General features: G+C 58.2%; 1 protein-coding gene across 4 annotated transcripts in view; it reads right to left on the minus strand.

Annotated features, from left to right (window-relative positions):
• Nucleotides 1-535: 535 nt before the first annotated feature.
• BCR (BCR activator of RhoGEF and GTPase) overlaps nucleotides 536-22,183 on the minus strand; it is a 100,663-nt gene continuing 79,015 nt past the window's right edge. For 2 of the 4 annotated variants that reach the window (XM_032602392.1, XM_032602393.1), the window contains exons 15-25: nucleotides 20,797-20,894; nucleotides 19,121-19,252; nucleotides 13,518-13,668; nucleotides 10,238-10,563; nucleotides 8,187-8,246; nucleotides 7,100-7,209; nucleotides 5,656-5,795; nucleotides 4,995-5,129; nucleotides 4,126-4,231; nucleotides 3,520-3,682; nucleotides 536-3,181 (exon numbers count right to left, since the gene is read on the minus strand). In XM_032602392.1, the coding sequence (XP_032458283.1) occupies nucleotides 3,092-3,181; nucleotides 3,520-3,682; nucleotides 4,126-4,231; nucleotides 4,995-5,129; nucleotides 5,656-5,795; nucleotides 7,100-7,209; nucleotides 8,187-8,246; nucleotides 10,238-10,563; nucleotides 13,518-13,668; nucleotides 19,121-19,252; nucleotides 20,797-20,894 (1,511 nt within the window). In that variant the 3' untranslated portion in view covers nucleotides 536-3,091. The remainder of the gene's footprint in view (nucleotides 3,182-3,519; nucleotides 3,683-4,125; nucleotides 4,232-4,994; nucleotides 5,130-5,655; nucleotides 5,796-7,099; nucleotides 7,210-8,186; nucleotides 8,247-10,237; nucleotides 10,564-13,517; nucleotides 13,669-19,120; nucleotides 19,253-20,796; nucleotides 20,895-22,183) is intronic. The other 2 variants (XM_032602394.1, XM_032602395.1) reach the window with 1 other exon arrangement.

Below are 22,183 nucleotides of genomic sequence, written 5' to 3' on the forward strand. Positions count from 1 at the left end.
CGGTGTGGCCCTAGCTCATCCCAAGCTGCATCAGCAGAGCCCACCTTGCACACCCCTCTCCACCCGGGCGTGGCTTCCCTGTAAGCTGGGTGGCTTTTTCTGTGGGCAAGGCTGGTGACGGCTAAGAGTGACCCACGTCCCGTCTGCTGGCAACAGAAAGGCCGCACCTGGCAGCACCACCGGAAACCACAGAGGCTGAGGGGCTCGTGCAGGGCTAGGCTCTGTGGGGCTGGAGCCCTCCCTGCCCCCGGGCTTGGCACGGCTGGTGTCCCCTCTGCCGTTTGTCCCAAACCAGACGGCCCCATGCTCAGCGGGGCGACTGCCTGTGGGCAAGTGGGCGCCCTGGGCCTGGGCTGTCCCCAGTAGTGCCCACTACCCTCAGGGAGGCCTCCTGGACACCCACCTCTCCATACCACCTGCTTCTTCTTCCAGCTCCAATGCCCACCCTCAGCCCCAACCCAGTGGCTCCGGGGATGCTCCCAGAGGCTCCGATCATGGTGTTTCTTTCTACTGCAGCCATCACCACTGACACAAGTCATCTCGGGGAACTTTAATGAAAGTGGCAGCTGTCCTTTCCCCTGTGGTGGTACAGACATGGCCGAGCTCAAACTCAGACATGTGGCTGCGGAGAGACTGCCTGCCACCTGCAGCCCGAGGCTGGGCTGCCCTCTGCTCAGGCTCCAGACCCAGACCTAGGGCCCAGACGGCAAGGCGTCACTTCTCGTTGCCAAGTCCAGCGGCTGAGCCTTGTGGAAGGTCACGTCTGGCCTCCAGGTAATCACCTGCCCACCGGCTTTGCCGACCCTCAGGCCTGAGTGTCAGACGGACGACAGGGGCGCCCAGTGACCCAAAGCGACCACCACCACTGAGGCTCGGCAAAGGAGTGCTTTGACAGCTGAACAAGAAAGAGTGGTCATTCCATCACTAAACACCACGCATCCTACATAAATAAAAAGCAAATAGAGGAAGGAGATGGGGGGAGGGAACGAAAATTGGCACAGACACTGAGAGACTGCTTTCCAGTTTCAATGCGACAGACGCAAATCATGAGACTCCAGGGAAAAAGAAACCGGGGCCAGGTCTAGCTTTTCTAAGTAAAGTGTGTTCCCCCTGCAGGGCCAGACGGGGATGGGAAGCCAGGCCAGAAGAGGCCAGGGACTGGAGGCCCGGGAAACCCATGGATCCCAGAGACGTGCAAAGCACAAAGGACCCTGCTCCCCCCACTCATCCCCCAGGAGAGCAGCACTGCTTTAAAACGGTGGGTCTGCTCTCCTCACAAGAAAAAAGTACAACTAAATAAATACAGTATGCAGACTTAAGACCTTCGAGTGACTTCTTTTTCCGTCCCTGCGTCCGCAGGTCCGTGAGCAGAGAGTAGAGTTGGGGGGGCACATGGGCCCCTGTGTGCCGTGACCTCGGGCAGGAGCTGCCCGCTGACACACCAGCTGAGCCTTCCCACCCCGCCAGGGACATGGGAAGGGTCCTGGACAGTGCTACCTGTTACTGGTCTAATCGCGTGACAAGCAAACGCCTTTTCCTGAGTGATGCCACCGCTTCCCTCCTCCGGTTCAGCTACATCCTCTCTTCCTGCAAGTCCAGCATGGAAGTTTCTTCTCTCCTCGCCCCCATCCCTTTTTCGAAAAAAGTGATGCAATTCTTCACAGACTTGTTTCTTCAAAATACTTAGTGGTTTCCCCAGTTCTCTTTCCTCTAAGTCAGACGGTCAGGAGGGTTACCAGGCGCATCCTGGCTTCCGCACAGGTGTGTGGAGCGTGGGGGGCTCTGTCCTTCCACCTGCTTCGGGATGGCAGCCCCTACCCTCGGCCCAGCCTGTTCCTAATCCCCCCCCCAACCCCAATTCCAGATGCTCAGGAGACTTCAGAAGTGGCTCCTGATGGAAACAGAGCTGGCGCTTAGAGGAAGACGAGATGCCGCTGGGACATAGATTGTCCACAGAGTACATTCTAGTATCTTATTAGGAATTTGAATCTGTTAGGAAAAAAATTAGAAACTATGTATAAAACTTAAAAATATTCAAGTATCAAAAGGCTATTCAGATCAAAGTTTAAAACAAGCTGTCGGTAAGCTGCCGCCGCCCAGAGGAAAACTTTACAAAAGTTTGCTGAGTGTGTGTAGCAAAGAGCGAGGAATGAAGCGATCTGGGGGGGGGGGGGGCGGGGGGGGGCGGGACACGATTAGGGGAAGGGAGATTTGGGGGCAGATGGGCCACAGGCCGGAGGAGGCCAGAGATCAAGGCCTTTCTGAGCTGATGAGAAGAATGTGTGCCCGGTGGGGTAGTCGGGATGGTGAACAGGATCACTCTCCCTAGACAACCAGCCATAAAGTGCGCAGCCTGGGCCTCCCTCCCCTGGTGTCCGGTCCGGGACGTTATGCAGCTCCGCAGGGAGCTGCCTTCTGAGGGGCACGTGATCAGCAAAAACAAAGCAACAGGATAGAACCGGAAGAAGACCCATTACTGCACAAAACCTTCTAGAAAGAAAGAAGAAAGGAGGTGAAAGGGGTCAAGCGCTACACAGTGTAGATTTAGCTTTTCAAACCTGTTACAAACAGGAGTCGAATTTCTAAGTCTGGGAAATCGAAACGCCCCCGCCCACGCTGGACAGGGCCTGGCCCCTGGGCACGAAGCAGCAGCAGTATTTATTCAAGACACGATACCAAGGGAATCTGCTCCTGTTCCCTTCTCCCTGGAGAGGGTGCATCTCGACAGGTGATCCAGTAGAAATCTTTAAACTCTCATAAGTTAAATGCGTAAAAACCACTCCCTTTGCCTGGTCCCGCCCAGGCCCGTGACCGGAGACACGAGGGCTGGCTTGGGGCGCCCTCTGGTGGCGGCGTAGAAAACCACAGTCTGAGGCCAGCCCAGAGTTCCCAGGCCCCACCGGAGGTGGGCCTGGAACTGCCCAGGCCACTTGGCCTTTTGCCTTGGGTAGTTGTCTCTTGGCAGCAACCCGGCCCTGGGGGGTGGCCTAATGACTCCTCTGGAAGGTTCGGTTCCTGCTCTGTGGATAGCCCGTTTCCCTAGAAGGTTCCCAGGCCGTTCTGCCGCCATTTTGGAGGTGGAGTTGGGCCTTTAGACTTCGGTGGAGAAGAGGATGCTCTGTCTCTTGCTGTCTGGGGCAGGAATGGCCTCCAGTTGCAGGAAATACAGCAGCACCTGGACCTGCCGGGCAGAGCAGGAGGGGACAGCGGCTCAGAGAAGAGGCCTTTCCAGCAGAGCCCCGAGGGCCCTGCTGGTGACACAAGCCTCTCACAGCAAGAGATCTGGTTGCCCCTGGAGGACGGCCAGGTGGGGCGGGCCCTGAGAAACCCCACAAAGGTACAGAGGAAAAAGCGGTGGCCTGGGTCCTCCCCACTCCTCCCTGCCTCGTGGCCCCGGACAAGTCCCTCTCTAAACCTTGGACACCCACCCTGCACAACTCGGTGGGAACCACCGGCAGGACGCAGGGAGGGGCAGACAGAGGCCACCTGTGTAAGGCCGGGTGGCAAGGGCCATCGTACCTGGGACATGACCTCCAGGGACCAGCTGTCGGTCATGGAGATGGGTTGGCTGGGGTTGGTGGGGAGCTTGCTCTCCTTGTCTGAGGGCCGGAGCAGCGTGGGGCCGAACACCGTGGCGAGGTTGTGCAGGGACATCTTGTTCACTGTCTCCTTTTCTGCCACCCTGCGGAGGGCCGAGGCAGAAGAGCGGGTGCTGCTGTGACACCATCTTGAGGATGGACGTGGGCAAGGACCCAGGCCATCCCGGGAGGAAGGGCTCAGCCCCAGCTGTGCAGAAAGCAGACCCCACCCTGGCTCTTCTGGGTCAGAGGGGCCCGGGATGAAGAGTGCTCAAGGCCACCAGGTGGAGGGGCCGGTTCTGGGATGGGTGGGGGGCGGTGGTGGTGGTGATCCGAGCACACCACTCGCCGTGGCAGAGAGGGATGGGGGTGGCAGTGGCTCTGGTACCCAGAGGGGACAACCACAGACCGGGGCAGGTGTAGAGAGAAGGCCCTGGGTGCCGGGGAGTCTGACACCAGGGAGACAGTGGAGCACAGAGGACCCCCCCCCCATTGCTGCCTTTGGGGGTCCCGGAGCCCTGAGCCTCCACATAGGAGCTGGGGTTACCTTTTCAGGTGGTCCAGAAGGAAGAGGAATGTCAGCAGGTTGGCCTCCGGGAGTGACAGCAGCAGGTTAAGCATGCAGCTCTCCTTTGCCACGGGGTCTGAGAGAGCTGCGGGGGGCACGGGGCGGTTACTTCTCAGGGTCACAAGCATGGGCTGGAGGCCTCTCCCAGGGCCCGTGTCGGAGGACACAGGACAGCCCAGGGCCGTCACCGTCCCGCCTCACAGCACTGGCCCCCACTGAGGACGCTGTGGTGGGAGCTGGGGTGGAGAGCTAGCCACCCTGGACGCCTTTTCTGAATCTCAAAGGGGTCAACAGCACCAAAGGGACCAGCGGCAGGAGGCGCCGGGCACAGCTGCCCTCCTGGCACACTCGGCCGTTCCCGCCTCCTGTTCGGAAGAGCCCAAGGCAGGGGAAGCTGGGCTTGGAATAAAGCAGGAAGAGTGACAAGCAGGAGGGCCGCGAGGCCCCAAGGCCCCCTCATCACATCACCCTGTGCACCCAGGGGGCCAGGTCCTCTGTTGAACGGCCCTGGAGGGAGGTGCGGAGGCCGCAGCTGCCCCATGCACCAGCGCCCCCAACCCTCCAGGTGGACTGGGGGTCAGGTCGGGCTTGAAGCCCTGCTTGACGGGGCCAGGACCTGGGGTAGATGAGGAGGACAGTGGCCTCCAGGACCCCGCACCCAGGCGTGTCCACAGCAGCGCCAGCTGCTGCAGCCTCTCGGGCGACTTGGAGGGACCGGGACAGCGGGCAGTCCGCTGAGGATGGGCAGAGGCCTCTTGGGACCGGCTTGGTTCTCGGTCGCCCGCCACACGCAGGGTTTGGGCTGAAACTCGGGTTCCCTCACCTCGCCCCTGACCCCCCTCACTCACCGATGCCCTCGGCGAAGTTGGGGTAGAACTCGTCGGTAAAGAGGGGCTCAGGCAGCTCTCGGAAGTAGAGCTTCAGCGTCCCGGCAATGGCGTTCACGTCCATCTCGCTCATCATCACCGACACGTCCTTGTTGTCTGGAGAGAGCACAGACGTAGAACAAGGTCCACAATGGACCCCGAGTCGCTTCTACCCTCTGAGCCACAGGCCGGGCCCATGCTGGCCACCTAAAGGGAGCTGTAACTGTGGGTGGGCCCACACGTCCATGGCTCCAGGCCATGCCGAAGTCCTGGCTCTGCCCCCTTCCACTTCCAGGACCCTCTGGGGTCTCGTGTCCTTATCTGGCCATTGGGGCAGTTCCACCGGCTTCTCTGCAGCCAGATGCACTGACCCCTGGGCTTTGGTTGGCACCTCTTTTCCACTCCCGGCCGGGGGCAAGCAGGCGGAGCCCTGGTGCAAGATGGGGCCGCCCCCACGGGAGCCCCTGGTCCAACTCCGCAAGAGCCACGCCCGTGTGGTCAGGACGGGTTAAGAACTGGCTTGTGCAGAACCTCCTCCCACAGTGCCATTTCCTTCTCGTTGTAACATAAACGGGCACGCCGGGATCTCGGCTTGGGCACTGTGCCCACACCACCATCCTGCACTGCCCAGCCCGACACTCACTGACGTCAAAAGCCGCCTTCAGTGCCTGGATGTCGGTGGCCACTCCGGACACGCGGTAGATGCCCACTTCCTCCATGCCCCGGCGTTCGATCTCCTCCACGCACTGGCGCACGATGTAGGGCACCTTGGAACGCTCCCTCCTGCAGGGGAGGGGATGCCCTCAGTGCCTGGCAGCCCTGGCTCGGGCTGCAGTGGGGCTCATCCCTGCACCGCTCTGCACACCTGCAGCACCCAGGTTTGGGCACACCCAGAGCCTTCTGTGTGTTCTCTCTCTGTTCTGAGATCTCACGATTATTACTGCTTATATCTTACCGGGGCCTTTCCAACAGCTCCAGATGGCTGGACACCCTACAAGTCATACACGACCTTTGAGGGACAGTCAGGAGGCTTTTCTAACTGAGGTCAGCCACTGGAAGTCAGTTAAAAGATCCCAGGCCCTGGGTTAACAGGTGACTGCAAGGGTCCTGGAAAACGGTCTGGTCTCCGAGTCGGGTCAGGGGACCCGGTCTCAGCCCTGCCCGCTACCTGCTGTGCGAGAGGAAAATCCTGACCCCTTCAGGCCTGGGGCAGAGGTGAGCCCTAAGCCCAGCAGGCGGCCGGGCCAGAGGACCAGCTCCATGGGGCTGCCTCACGCCAGTGCTCAGACTCCTGTGATTCTAACACTTTTCTCTTCCACGTCCTAACAACGGACAATTCCAGTAGCTCCAGGCAGGACGCCGGGGTAAGAGCACTTCAAACACAGGAGACTTGCTGTCTGGAGGGTCAGCTTCAGTCTAGTTTAGTGACTGCATATGCGGGAGCCCGGTGAAGCTCTGTCCCTAGACGCTCTCGCAAGCAGTGCTTCTCTGGGGCACCTGCTGACAGTGCTCTCTGCTCTCGCCCTGAGCCACCCGGAGGTGCTGGGGGGGACGACTGGGGTGCAGCCGGGAGCAGGGAGCAGTGTTTGGACACAAAAGGTGTCCAGGGAGCGTCTGACGCAGGTCCCTGCCTGACGACCAGCGAGGTCAGGGCCCGGCCAGATTCCAAATCGGGGAAGCGAATGGATTCTGGCAGGAGGCGGCCTGTGTCCCTGAGAACTGCCCTCAAACCCACACACAAGCTTCTCCTGGCAACTGACCCGTGACAAAGGGGCAGCGTTTCCATCATTGAACAGGAGGCCCGATCGTGACAAATTCCGAGCGAGGGAAGAAAACCCTGCCAAGCGCAGCTCCGCGGGCAGCAGGAAGGGGGTGGGACACCTCTGAGCTCATGGGGACACCTTTCATGGTAAACATGGGAGGCAGCCGAGCACGGTGCTCCAAGGGCCTGGGAGGCGTCCCCGTGCAGTGACTGTGGACGGAGCAGGAGACCCACACCTGCTCTTTCCTCCAGAAACACCTGGGGCGGGGGTGCCCTTGGTCCTTAGGGACGAGAGACGCATGAGCCCCAACCCCTCACCACTCACTTGGTGACCACGGCGATCTTGACTCCGAAGACGCCCGTCTGTTTTCGGGAAGGCATCCTTTTCAAGCTGAACTCTCTGCTGGTGAACTTGACTGACAGCTTCACTTCAATCTGCAAGTGGAGGGGGCACGACCCTCTCACCCTCCTGGTCCTCACAGCCTGTGCTTCCAGGGGCCCCGGGATCTCAGCAATTCTATCCACGCCCCCGGGTGCGCAGGGCAAGGTCCAGGTGCGGGGTGGCCCCTAGTCCAACTCAGCAAGAGCCAGGAATGGTCAGGGTGATCTAAGGACCAGCTTCTGCAGAACCTCCCCCAACGACCCCATTGCTTCTCTTTCTTATATAATTCTAACAACAATAACACTAGAGAAAAAGTATAGAGAATAATATAACAAAAAGATGAATTATCTATCAAATGGTAACATTTTGTCCTACGTGCCCAGACTTTTCTTGGTGTGTGGTAGTACTTTTTCTTTTTAAGGTCTAAATCCTTCTGGGGCAGAGTGGCATGGACATATATATATACACTACCAAACGTAAAATAGATAGCTAGTGGGAAGCAGCCGCATAGCACAGGGAGATCAGCTCGGTGCTTTGTGACCACCTAGAGGGGTGGGACAGGGAGGGTGGGAGGGAGGGAGACGCAAGAGGGAAGAGATATGGGGACATATGTATATGTATAACCGATTCACTTTGTTATAAAGCAGAAACTAGCACACCATTGTAAAGCAATTATACTCCAATAAAGATGTTAAAAAAAAAAATCCTTCTGGGGAACTGAAGGCTAATCAGGGGTCTCAGTTTCTACGGGCAGACCCCAGGGTCAAGGCCCTGTCTGTCCCCATGATGCCACTGGATTGCCATTTGAGGAGGGATGCTCAGTGCCTGGCGGGTGACTGCACTCCAGCCACCAGGCGGACTCCTGCCTGCACACAGCGATTCTGCCCCACAGTGCCTCTGCCTCCTCCAGCCACATTCCCCCTGAGACACCGGCTCAGGCTCAGCCTCCTTCTGACTGTTTTGGAAGAGACCGGGACCACCCCAGCCTTCGGCAGGAAGCGGGTGCCAACACAGCCCCCTGGGTACATACCCCATTCATGGCGATGATGGTCCGCTGCCAGTCTCTGTCCTGCAGGGCCTGGGGGTCCAGCTGAAAGCAAGGGGCCATGATTATCAGATGCCCTGGGGTCTGTGCAAAGGCCTGGCCGGGCAGCGGCCCGAGCCTGCTACTTCTCCATGTCTAAGTCGAATCGGAGCCAGACCTTGGCCAGCACCGCTATCCAGAGACCAAGAGGGGTCCTGAGAGAGGAGAGGACCTGCTAGAAGCCCCCGGCACCTCAGAGCCCTCCTGCCCCCAGACCTTTGCTGCCTGTAGCCCAGGCTTGCCCCCGGGATGAGTCAGCAACAGCTCGGGGACTGTACCCTGCTCCTCCGGTCCCTTCCCAATGGGAGCTAACATCAGTGCTGGCAGCCCTGCCGTCCTGCTCCCTGCCCCCACCCCCGGCATCAGAGGTGCTTCATGCAGCTCGGAGGAGGCTGAACAGTCAATTTAGACACACTTTGGGAAGCCCGATTTCAAAAGCATCTTCCTGGGGGTGTGTCATCCAAGAGCTGGGGACACTGCCCTGAGCTCTGGCTGTGGGAGCCCGTGCAGGCGGCGTCTCCAGTCCAGGCCGGGCCCGTGGCTCAGAGTCAGGCCCAGAAGGACCCGGAGCCCAGCTCCAAATCATGCCACTGGCGAGGGGGCTGGACAAAGGCTCCCTGCAGCCCCTCTCGCTTCTATCGCATAGAGCGCTGTCTGAGCGCCGGTCCTCGGCACCCTGCTGTTTAGTGTAAGATGCCCTGACCTTCCTGGTCAGGCTGCGTGTCCCCTGTCCACAAGGGCTCCATTTCCCCTGTTCCGGGGAGCGCATGTTCTATACCAGCGGGTTGGGCTGGACGAATAAGCACCTGGGAGCTCTTGTTAAAGAAATACCTCCCCAGTCTCCGCAGAATTGACAGCAGCACAACCAAAAACTGCCCAGGTGATTCTGGTATGAAGCGAGGTCAGGGAGCCACCATCCGACACCACATAACCTGGCACTCCTTGCACGGTGCCCCGGGATTTCATCGCTTGCTTTGGGTGATGGTTCATTTCTGCTACTAGAAAGTTGCTTAAGAGCAGGACCACACTTCATGAGTGCTGCACACGCGTGCACCCCACCCCAACACGTGGCGGTACTGCGCACAGCGTGCTCAGGACAGCCATCACCTGTTTATCCGCTACAAGGGACCCGAGAGGAGACAGCCACCTGGGCCGTGTGCAGGGGAGGCAGCTGGAAAGCGAGGCCCCGAAGCCCTACCTCTCAGGCGTGTGCACCCAGGCCCTCCCCCTGCCCCCGCTTGGCACAGGTCATCACAGGTACTCCTGGGGGTGAGCCTTCCTCACCTCCCCTCTAGATCCTACTGGGTACCATTCGCAAGGATCTGAAATGCCATGGACAGACTGACACAGACAAACAGAGGGAGGCAGAGCATCTCCCTCCTGGGCCATGCGGTGACAGGTTCTCCTTCTCTTCCAGGAGGATCTCGGGGGCCACACTCCTGGGCTGTGGGGACCCTACCCTGAGGGGCAGGTCTGTGAGCAGAGAGCAGTCACAGAACACTCCCACGTGGTACTTCCCGACACCCAGCTGGGGTCACACCTCCTCTGGGGGAGGGTGCGTGCGGGGGGTGACACCAGGGCCCTCACAGCTCTGGGGCCAGTGGAGCTCCCAGCTCTCAACCAGACCAGGTGTGGCGGGAGGGAAGGACGCGCACTGCTGGTCCCTCACCCCCAGCTCCCGTGTCCTGGCCGCCCAGGAAGGAAGGGGGCAGGCACGGTTCTTCCTGCTCCCAAGGAAAGGGACGGTTTCCCACCACATCTGGCAGTTGTAAACAGGGAAACACGGCAGCAGAAAGATACCTTTCCTTTCCTTCCAAAGAACGGTAATCACTAAGCCCCTCTCCCCTCTCCTCTTCCCAGGACAGAGACTGGCACACACAGCCCAGCCCCAGCCGACCAGGAGAGGGACAGGGAGGGGAACAGAGCCCGACACCGGGCGGCAGGGACCCTGCCTGGCACCACCCACCCAGGAATCCCCGGCCCACCCGCAGGCCCACCTTGCTCTTGCACACGAGGCTTCGGATGTGTGTCCACAGGGCGGTGCCGCAAGCACATAGGTGCTTTTCGACAGAGGCCACCCGTCTCCGGCCTGCCCGGCTGGGGTGGAGGTACCGCAGGAAGCCCTGCAGGGCGGCTGCACATGGTGTCTCTGGCATCCTCAGCCCTGCTGCTCGAGGGGCTGGCAGCAGGGCGGGGGTGTGATGGACGGAAGCGCAATGGACAGGAGCGTGGCAGGGCAGGAGCGCGATGGGCAGCAGTGTGGCGAGCTCCCGGCCTCCTCCGCCTTTTGACCAGGCTTCTCGGGACGCCCCGCCCCTGCAGTCTTGCCAAGGTAAAAGTTTCCCATCACCCCTGAGTTCTACTTTTTGTTTGTATGGGAAAAACACCCCCGCCAGCAGCCTATTGGTTTTGGGAATTCCGATGCGTCACTATTTTCTCCAAAGCCCAGAAAAGCCAAGCTTCCTTCTCAAGTGGCTGGTTTCCTGTCGGTGACTTTGGAGGCGCTGAGTAACCCGTGTCTGCCCGGCCAGTCTGCCTCAGGGCAGACGTGCTCAGGGGACAGACACCCTCCCACCTCCCCGCAGCCAGTGACCCCATCACGGCAGGCACTGCCGGGGCTGGACTCAGGTGGGAGAACATCCCACAGCCCCCAGAGCACAGCCAGTTGGCCCAGCGACAAGAGGGTTTGGTGCCACCATCCACCCCCAGCACCGACGTCCAGCCCCACCTCCACCGGGCCCCAGCGGCCGGGGCGCGCACTAGCCCCCAGAGTGCAGACCTGGGCCACGGCGCTGCCCGGGCGGCTCCAGTGGGAAGACGGTCCCGAGGCTGGCTCGGCTCCAACAAACAGAGCGTGCTGAGCAGAGTGGAAGCAGCATAACACAACGGTGAGGCCGTGCCTCGGTTCCGTCCAGCCCCAAACAACACTCAAGGCTGGCGCGCCCTGTCCTGGGCTATTGAAAGCACAGGGAAGTAAACAAGTGGGGACCATGGAGGGGAGAGGGCCGGAAAATGGCAGACGAGGGAAAACCCAGGGCCGCTGTCGGGATCTCAGCACGGAATGCGCCAACTGCTCAGAGACAGGGCCCGGGTGGGCACAGGGCCTGCTCACACCTGTCTTCCCAGGAGGAAGGTCCAGGTCCCCGTTTCTCTCTCCTAGGGCTGGGCAAGGGGGGCCTCCGAGAAACAAATGTGGGCGGTAAGCCTGGTGGACGGTTGCCCCAAGGTCTGCCTGGAAGACGGTCCTGTGCGACCAGCCAGGGAGGGGGCGAGGATGGGGCAGGCGCTCGAGGACCAGGCACTGCCCTGCCTGCTCTGTAGCAGACACGGCCAAACGGGTCACCGACGGACAACCCCGGGGCATCTTCTCACCCACCCCAGCTTGGGCGGTGGCAGGACCGAACTGTCCAAAATGGAAATGCTGTTCCCTCCTCACCAGCCTCATTGGAGACTGTAGTTTCCGCCGGGAAACCGTCAACATCCAGGACGGTCCAGCGGGGCCTCCCCAGCCCTCCCGACTGAGACCCACGTGTCTGCACTGTAACCCACTCCCTGGAGTGGGGTCCCTAAGAGGGGACCAGAGACTCCCCCCAGGAGGGGAATCTGCTCTCCTGCTTCTCTCACCAGTCTATTCTCGGGAGCTCTATCCTCTCCATCTTTAACTCCTTCCTGCCCTTCCCTAACCCCAACCAGGCCACAGCAACACCCAAAAAGACAAAGGACAGCGCCAATCAAAAAGACAGATGGTAACAAGGGTCAGGGAGGATGTGGAGAAACAGGAGCCCTCGGACACCACCACGGGGACGTGAGCTGCTGTGGCCTTTCTGGAAAAGCAGGGCAGCTCCTCACAAAGTTAACCTTGGCTGCCTGACCTGGCAATTCCCCTCATGGGTCTCCACACAGGAAGGAGGAAAACATCTGTTAACACACAGACCGTGCACACATTCATGGAGCATTAACCATCACAAGCCCAAGCTGGAGACAACCCAAGTATCCATCAACTGGCGACCAGATGGATAAACAAAACGTGGTGAGCGGATACACGGATGAGATGTGGTCCAGGCAAAAAAGGAATAAAGTAAACGCTCTATGAGGCGGGTGACCCTCAAAAACATTTTGCTAAGTGGAGGAAGCCGGTCAGGAAGACCACGTCATGGAGTATGGTTCTGTTTATAGGAAGCACGCAGAATGAGCAAATCTATAGACAAAAAGCGGGTCAGCCCGGGCCCGGGGGTGGGAACGGGGCAAGGGTTTTGGGTGGATGGAAACATTCTCAAACAGGATTGTTGGTGACGGTTGTACAATGCTGTAAGTTACTGAAGATCACTGACTTACATACTTTAAAGGGATGCACTGCATGGTATGTCAGTTAACGAAGAAAAGATACTGGGCCCCAAACTGGACCACAAGAGAGCCAAGGAGGGACTGGGTCCCAGCACCACTCTCCCCACGGTGGCAGAGATATGCTTCTTCAGGACAAACCCCAGGGAATCCGTACAAGGATGTGCTCTTGTGGCTTTACATGTTCACAACTTTTACAGTTGAACATCTAAAATCCTCCTCAAATGTTTGTAAAAAACAATCACCACCCATTTTACAAAACCGTCTCACCCCATTCATCTCTGACCCCCCCCGCCACTGCACCTCCATCCCCATGCGCACACGTGGCCCTGGCACGGTGAACGGCCATGTGGACGGAACGTGGATGGTCCTGAGATGATCCTGATGGCAGGTGCGACTCGGGGACTTTGTGACAGGATCAGCTGCCCCCTCCCCATCTCCCTCCTGCCTGACGGGTCTCCAGGGCTCTTATCCACACTTTGGCTGGTGTGTATCTCTCCTGCTAGAATGCAAGCGGCCCGAGGACAGGGCCTTCTCTGTTTCATTCACTGTGGTATCTCTGTGCTCACACATACATGCATATAATACGTAATGTAAACGTGTACATACACAGTGTTGTGCAACCATCCCCAATGTCCATCTCCAGAACCTGCTCATCTTCCCAAACAGAAACCGCCTCATTAAGCAATAACTCTCTGTCCACCCCCACCCCCACAGTGGCCTCTATTCTACTTTCTGCCTCCATGAATTTGACTACCCTGGGTACCTCATTCAAGTGGAATCAGACAGTATTTGTCCTTTTGTGACTGGCTTGTTTCACTGAGCAGAAGGTCCTCAAGGTTCATCCACGTTGTAGTGTGTCAGAACATCCTCCCCTTTTTACGGCTGCATACTATTCCACAGTATGGTCACGCCACAGTTTGTTTATCTACTCACCAGCAGCTGGTAGATGCTTGGGTTCTTTCCAGTTTGAGGCTGTCATGGTCTGTGCTGCTGAGAACATGTGTGTACAAGTCTTGGTGGCACCTCCACATCTGGTGATGTTGCCAGGCACTCCCCTGGGCTCCCGGGGCACAATGGCCCAGAACTGGTGGTCGAATGGGGAGACTGACTGAGTGGGTATACTTCACAGCTTGGTGATGGCTGGAGTGTGGGTGCCAGGACGCCCCAAAAGGGGCACATTTGGACCCCCTGGCCCATACCCAGTCTGGGTACAAGCTTCCCGGCTGAGGGAGAAGTCTGGGAAACCGTGTCCCACCCTGAGCCGGCCCAGAGCTGTAGTCTCAAATAAAGTGAGGGTCAAACCAGACACCCGAGGCCCCAGTCTCACCCGTGAGGCTCACATGAGACATAAAACATTAAAAAAAAAAAAATCACTTCTGATGCTCCCATCAGAACCTGAGTTGTGAGTTGAGCAAGACACACACAAGAGCAATGCAAATGGGAGCAGAAAAAATTCTAGGATGTGACAGAAAGTTACCCTCTGAGCAGAAGAGACAGGACACTGCACAGGGAAGTGAGGGAAGGAAAACTGAAGGAAGAAATTCACGATAGCGTGAGGCTCCACTTTCCCTGGGCTTTGCTGACCCTGGTGATGCCCCCCGCTCCCTACCCAGGACATGCTGGGGCACTGGGGCCCCTGTCCTGGCCCAGCAACTCCTCAGACCACGGCGCCCCGTACATCCCCATGAATCCGGCTGCTCTTGGAGCTTAGGATGTGCTCATCTCCACCCAGGGAACCAGCCCTTGAAGCCCCAGACGCAATGACCCTCAGTGAAGGCGTCTGTCCTGACTCCTCTCTCGCTCTGACATAACTGCACCATCGAGGCCACTGGCTGCCCCAGGCAGGGCCTGCTCCGCCTCGAGGCCCATCTGCAGCATCCTCCTTTCTGAGCTCTGGACCGTGAAGCCTGGGGGCAGCTGTCTTCTTGTCCTCAGGCTCCCCGGGGCCTGGCGCACGGAGGCCATCGATCACTAGGGTGGCACAGCGGGCTCCTGGGGTCTGAGGACGGACAGCTCGCTGAGCCTCAGATCTGGCTTGAAGAGGGAGCTCACTGGACCCTCTACACCTGCCCGCAACGATCCTGGGGCCACATCCCCACTGGACAGCCTGTCCCTCTTCCTTCCTGGTCCCTGGCTGGTGCTCTGAGCTAACCAGCTCACCCCCCCTGGGTTCTGGAGGGAGAGTCCCCCACCCTCCTCTTGCGGGGGCTCCATCTCTCGGGGAGGGAAGCGGGACCTGGCAACTCACCCAGGACAGTCACCTGAAGAGCAGGGGCCGAAACCTGAGAGTCCAGCCAGCGGTTCCTGAACCTACCACTCACCGACACCAACGGGGGGTAAAAACACATGGATCCGGAACCCTAACCTGGGGGACTGGGACCGAGTTCCCCAGATGGTACTGACACCTCTGGCCCAGGCAGGTGTGTCCGATTTCCATCCCTGGCCCCTTGGGGCCCGCTGACCCCTGGCTGGCTCCCACTTCTCCATGGCGCCCCTCGGACACTCTGGGGTGTGCACCTCCCCCCCCCCAAACGGGCAGGGCTCTCCACTGACCTTCCGAGTTAAGGTGTGTACCTGGGGCAGGGAGCACCTGGGGGATGTAGGCATGCGTCGCTCCCCCAACCCCGCAGCAGGACACGCAGGGCCACACACCCCTCGCACATGGCCCGGCTCGGAAGGCACCTGGATTTACTGGGAAAAGCCCCAACTCAGGAAGACTGGGCCCCGGGAGTCATGGACGCCCTCCCCGAGGTGGACCCTCCACAGAAAAAAGGCATCCGTGGGGGAGGGGGAGGGAGAAAGAGGCCTGGCTGGGGTCCCAGGGTGTCGCTGGCATGACCACCCTCCCCTGACTTCCTTCCTTCTTCCTCCTGAGGATCCCGATTCATAAACAAGGTCCCCCCCGGCCGCCTACAGCCTGAGTCACCAACGCCCCTCCTGCCCCTCTGGGATCCCCCCCGGGGTGATGATGGCTCAAAAGTGGGGTTTCCCACCGTGTCTCCCAGGGAAGCAGAGATGAGGGGGCGGAGCCAAAGCCAGCCTTGTCCACTAACAACAGTGACGACAAATAATAATAGTAATAGCAGCAGCTGACACTGAAGGCCCCCACGCACAGCTCCATGCCCCCCCACCCATTTACAGGTGAGGAAACGAGTTTGGGCGGACACAGCTATGACTCACCCCAGGTCCCAGGAGGTGCAGTGGGGGTGGGGGACTTGACAGTCTCTCCTTGACTCAAATCTACAGGCTTCTCAGAGCTGCTTTCCAACTACAAGCACCCCTCATTTTTCTGTGCTCTGCAGATACCGTGTTTTTACAAACTGAAGGTTTGTGGCAACCCTGCATTGTTAGATGCTGCCTGGCATATTTCAGCAATAAAGTATTTTTTCATTAGGGTACTTACGTTGTTTTTTCAGACACAACGCGACTGCACACTTAGACTTCAGTACAGTGTAAACATAACCTTTATACACACTGGGAGACCAGAAAATTCCCATGACTCGCTTTACTGCAGTATATCTGAGGTATGCCTGTAGGTCTTGTCCCTGGGGCATGTCCTCAAGAGGTCAATTTTAGCAAGAATCCTGCTAGGTCAGTTTAGCAAGAATCCCCCATCCTCGCTCGATATCTAAGCAACCTCGACATCTGACCAAGCTACTCATTCCCCACCGTCCCCTGGTGATGTCTGATCACCTGGGTCTGTCTTTAGCAAGAATCCCATTAGGTCGGCTTAGCCAGAACCCCCCTTGGCCCTGGTGTTATCTTACTACCATCATTATTGATGTTCTCAGTCATTTTCCATCTGCTCCCTGTCCCCCGGGTGGTAAATTCCCACCTTTCCTTGTTTTCAGAGCTGAGCCCCATCTCTCTCCTATTTCGACAGCCCCCTGGAATGAAGTCCGCATTGCTGGTTTAACAAGGCCATGAATGTATTTTTTAACAGAGTCCACCCCTCCCCACCTCCCATCTCACGTCTGGGTCCTACTGGAAGGGGGACTGTCTGAGGAGCTCAAAGCACCATGGATGGGGAAGCGCAGGCTGGGATCAGACATTGGGAGCAGTAGGGACTCGGGGAGACGCCCCTCACCAGCCCCCTAACCTCACCGCTCACATCTTCCCCAGATGGGGCAGGCACTCACCTGGTACCCCCTGACTGTCGGAGAACACAAGTGTGAGCGTAAGGAAATGTTCGGTTTACATCAAGATGTATCAAGGCAGAGGGTTTCCAAAGACGGCTTGACTCAGTAAAGGAGGAAAATGAGTGTCAGTTCTTTCCTCTTTCCCTTCCTGAGACCCTCGGTTACCCAGCGGCAGTGCTTAGAGGCCACAGTTCAAAGTCCACCACCCCTGGGACCCCAGCCGTGGAGGGTGCAGGTGACTGGCGTCAAAGGTTGGAGGAACCGGAGCCAAGAAAAGGAGCTGGGCACCAGCCTGTCAGCTCATAGTAGGCTCTGCAAGGTGCGTGTGGGTGAGGGACGCCGGGGCTGGGGGCAGGTACAGACACAGAGGGGAGCGGGAGGGAGCAAAGGGAGCCAGTCATCCTCGGGCAGCAGAGGTGACAACTAAGGACCAGAGTGACGACTGGCATGAGGCAGGTGCCTAAACGCGGCGGCACTCAAAGGCATCCAGCTCAGGACACTCACGGAACAGCACCGTTTGGGGACTGCCCTAGGATCCATCGAGAACAAAACGGCCCAGCAGTGAGCATGGGATCCCACGTAAAGCCAGGAGGGTGGACAAGATCTACGTGGAGACACAAGGCTGGGTCTCAAGATCACTGTGGGGAGTCAATGCACATGAGCCGCAAGGCAGTAAGTATCAGGCAGCACCCACAGGAGCCACCCACGCAGCACCCTGTCTGCCAAGCTCACGCAGGGTGGCCCCGGTGGAGGGAGGGACCTGGCTGGCCACGGGTCCCTGGTTGGGACGCCAGAGGTGGGACGACTGATAAATCCTGGCCTGCCTTTCTGCTTTTCCACCCAGAAGCCCAGCTCTAAACCAAGACCCTAAAACTGGCCCAACTGAACCCTGGGTTGACAGGTAGCAAGGAGGGACCATCCCCTTCTCACCCAGGATCGAAGCCACAGGCAGGTCTCAGGTCCAGGACAGCCGCCAAGCGACCCTGGACCAGGAGCCGGCCTTCGTGGACCATCCCCGCCCAAGAGGGGCCACGAGTCCTGCCTTCCCTGTGCAGGCGAGGCTGCAGCCCTGCTCCCCAACACACACCCCAACCTCAGTGGGCTCACTAGAGTGTCGTCCCGGACTGGTGTGCCCTCACACCCTGGGCCATCTCCACCTTAGGAGAGCCCAGCCCCAGCTGTCACTGGCTTCCTCTCCCTGCGTCTTTGTCTTGCCGCTGTGGCGCCAACTGGTGGGTGGGTGAGGGGAGCAGAACAGGGTGATCAGAGGGGCGTTTTTGCTTTCAGACCTGCTCTCAACGTACAGGGGTCCCTGGAGACCCTGAGCCATCTAATTCCCTAATAAGCTTCCAAGGTGGGGAAGCCAGCCAGCTGGAGTGGTGACTCCCAGACTTGCCAACAGAGATGACAAACTACCCAGGGATGAGTCACCCTTTCTCCTGTCATTCCTGCTGTGAGGATCTTCACTTCCTGCCCCAGGGAAGGGAGGCGGGGCTTCCTGTCCTCTGACTGGCACCTGGAATGTCCAACCACTCCCCTGCCAGGAGGCCTCATCCAGGGGTCCCGGGGCACCAGGGGGAGTGGGGAACAGTCAGGGCCCACCTCCAGGGCAGAGCAGGGAGGAACCCGCTTAGCTGGGTCCAGTAAGATGTCCCGTAAAGAAAGAGGGTACCGGGGCTTTCTCCACAGGGGGCAGGAGCGTGCAGGTGAGGCGGCAAGAAGCGCCAGGCAGGTGATGCAGCTCCTGTCTGCCAAGCGGTGAGAGTGCTGGGGGCGGGGTGGGGTGCTTCCAGGGCCTGGGTAAACTGGAAGGACTGAGGGCCCGAATGGCTTGGACCTGGGACCCCTCTCTGGTCCTGTACTGACACTCCTGGCCCACCAGGGGCTCCTATGACAGCTCCAGTGGGGGGACCTGTGCCCCAGGAGGGATGCAGCTGCACCCCCTGGAATCTGAGTCTAGAAGCCAGAGAGGGGATGTCAGGCAGGTAGACTCAGGCTCTCATGCTTTTCCAAGAAGAGGAAGCTCCTAACTGCCAATTGCAACCCAGGGTACCAACTCAGCGGCCTGCCTTGGGGTCTTCCGGAGGCCGTGGAGGCACGGCAGCCCCACTGGAAAAACAGGTGGATCTGAAATTCCTTTGGGGACAAGACGGGGCATGACAGACAGACAGACAGAGGGGCAGAAAAGGACCCGCGAAGGTGCCAGCCCAGGTCTCCCACGGCGGATGATTCAGAGCCAGGCCTGCCTCACCCCCATCTCAGTGTCCCTGAGTGTCAAGTGGGGAAGAACGCAGAGCATCTGGAGCTGGGGTGAGTGTGTCCGGGGCCGGGGGACGACTACATGGTGGTGGTGGGGGCAGACAGGACCCTGCAGGGAGCGGAGGGCAGCAGCCTCACCTGCACCTGGCCCTTCCCCACGATCCTGTCTGCACTCTCGCCATCGTCCTTGGTGATCCTGCTTTTGTTGTAACACTTCTCGTAGCACAGTATCCTCAAGGTCTGTGAGCCTTCCAGCTCGATCTCAAACTCCTGTGGCCCCGAGAGAGAAGGAAAGCCCCGAGTTAGTTGGGGGGGCCCCGGCGAGTGGGGGTCAGTGCTGCCAGCTGAAGGGGCCTCTGAACCGCGGCTCCTGCACAGATAGCTCCCGAGCTGCCCCGGGAAGCCCCGCGTCGAGACTCTCCTCACTTTCGTCCCATGATGCAGACCCTCGGAAGCCACTTCCCTGTGAGCATCACACCGCGGCCCAGTCTGGATGCTTGTGGAAGCTCTGAGCGCCTCTCAAACCTAAGCCAAGCTCCTTAAGCCAGCATCTCACAGCGTGGTTCCCGCACCACCTACACCAGAAGCTCTGGGGTGCTGGTTACAAACGCAGACGCTCTGTGGGCTTTGGGGCATGTGTCCTCGGAGGTTCACCAATTACAAGTGCCCCACTCTGCTGTGTCAATAGTGGCAGGGGGGACAGGGACAGGGGAACATGGAAAATCTCTGTCCTTTCTGCTCACTTTTGCTGTGGACCTAAAACTGCTCTACAAATAAAGTCTATTTGAAAGGGGGAAAAAAAAAATCGATCCAGGGAGGTGACCTAGGCGAGAGAGGGACCTGGGAGGAAAGAATTCTCCCGTAAACACTCCAAGGTGTCTACTTTCTCCTCCATCACCCCTATGAAACCTTCAGTAAATGCTGCATTTCACACCAGTGCTTTTGCAGGCATGGGTTCTTGCTGGGGAAGCAGCGGGGAGGGGAGAGCAAATATTTCTGAGCCTGAATGGGGGTAGGGAGGGTGTGTATGCCCAGAATCTGTGCGGCCCTGGATAATCCATACACATACAGCCAGGGTGGCCGCCGGGTGGCCTGATGCTCTGAAGCTCCCCCGACCCCATGCTCGGTCCCTCAAGCCCCCAGGGCTGCCTCACACCAGAACCCTCTGCATAGTATCCAGAGCCCTGCCCTTGTCACCTCTGCTGGGTCACGGCCCTCTCGCTCTCCTCAAAGCCTTCTTCGATGGATCCACCTGGCTGTGATCCCCCCTTGTCACAGCAGACACCAGCCCTTTCCGTACGGGCACCCAGAGCTATAGAGCTGTAAGGACCAGGTAGTCCGTTGGCTCCCTGTGCCCCAGTCCTATGGAGGAGGCACAACTAATAATCACAGGAGTGATGCTGAGAAAAGAGACTGGGGTTCCCTCCAGCCCAGCGAGGCCCCACACACAAGCAGAGCCCCAGCTTCCGGACACTGAGAGGGTCACAGAGCCGAACGCTCATTCCAATTTCTGAGGAAAAATGCCATGGAAACCTCCCAAGGAAACACTGAACAATTAACAAAGGCCTTAGTAACAAGAAGCCCTTCTAAGTTCTTTTTCCAGATGCTTTGTCAGCAAAAAAAGTTTCTTTGTAACTGGGGGGATGGGAGTGGAGAATTCTCAGGAACATGGAGATAAAATCTCTATCTCTTGGCATGCCCGGTCCTCCAGGAGATTCCGGGAATGCTGGCACCGTTGCCTGCGGGGAAGCCCTTGGGGTCACACTCTTTTCCTGGAAGACGTTCCTCCCGATCACCCAGAAGTCGGGCCTCACCTCATTCCAGTTGGGCTCAGCCGTGTCCCTGTAGACACGTGTCTTGGCTTTATTTACAAAGTAGCCAAAGGAATCCACCTCCAGGGTGCAGTACAGACCTGCAGGAGAGCGACACAGAGAGGATGACCATGCTTTCCCTTATTACCAATGTTTTTTATAAAAGCAGGTGCTATTTTCTAAATCATAAAACACAGTCTTGGTTTTATCTCTGCCTTGTTGTTTTTGGCCACACCGCACAGCATGTGGGATCTTAGTTCCCCGACCAGGGATCGAACCTGTGCCCCCGCAGTGGAAGTGCGGACTCTCACCCACTGGACTGCCAGGGAAGTCCTTGGTTTTCTTTTCAAAACAAGACACCAAACCAGTGGCCGGCAAGGTTAGCAGCACCTCACAACAGTGCGCAGAGAACCGGCACCTCTCAGAACATTCGCTCCCCTGCTCACTGACAGCAGCTCGGTGCTGGGAGAAAAGTGGGTGCAGGGGCGCGGCGTCCATCAGTGTACTAATAAAGTTAGTACAGGGTAAAATGAAAAAGCGTTTGTATTCAGACTTATTCACCTCTAGTTAGTGAGACAATTTATTCAACAGATATTGTGTTCCATTCTTTTTTATTAAAAAATCTCTTTACTGAGGTATGAATTGTATACCTTAAAGTTTACCCACTTTAAGTGACCGATTCAATGCTTTTGGTAAGTTTACAGAGGGGTGTAATCACTACCACTATCCAATTATAGCACATTTCCATCACCCCTAAAAGACCTCTTATGCCCATTTCTCCCATTCAACCACAAATCTGTAAATTTGTTTATGTCTATCTGAATCTCTTGCTCAATTTTTAAAAACTGGGTTGTCTCGAGCATTGCGTTATAAGAGTTCTCTATATGTTCTGGATACAAGGCCCCGATCATATATACACAGTTTGTAAATATCTTCTATCCTGTGGCTCGTCAGGAATTTGTTTGGTTTTGTAGCAACAGTGGGAAGGTCAGCAGAACGGTGCCTGCCCTGGGTCCTCCTCCGAGGGACCCTGAGAACGTGGTGCCCTGCTGACAGGTGAGCGTCTGCTGTACCTGGGCTGAAATGCGACCAGCCCTCACCACTCTGACAGCTCAAGTGGCTGGGAGAGGTGCCCCCAGCGGGAAGTATTAAAAGGGTATCCCTCTGGCTCATCAGAGCGGCAGAATCTCCTCTGCTGACCAGGGTCAGGGTGCCGGCCCACAGCCTCCTGGCTTCCTTGGCAACCTAGGCAGCGTTTTTTGGTCTATAGCAATTGCATGACTCGCCTGCAGGGAGCAGCTCCCCAGCTCGCAGGGTCTGAGCCAGGCGCTGGCAACAGCAGGGTCCACCCCAGGGAAAGCAACTCCACACCCAGTGGGCGTCAGCCAGC

Source organism: Phocoena sinus, chromosome 14, assembly GCF_008692025.1.
Source record: "Phocoena sinus isolate mPhoSin1 chromosome 14, mPhoSin1.pri, whole genome shotgun sequence".
Taxonomy (NCBI): domain Eukaryota; kingdom Metazoa; phylum Chordata; class Mammalia; order Artiodactyla; family Phocoenidae; genus Phocoena; species Phocoena sinus.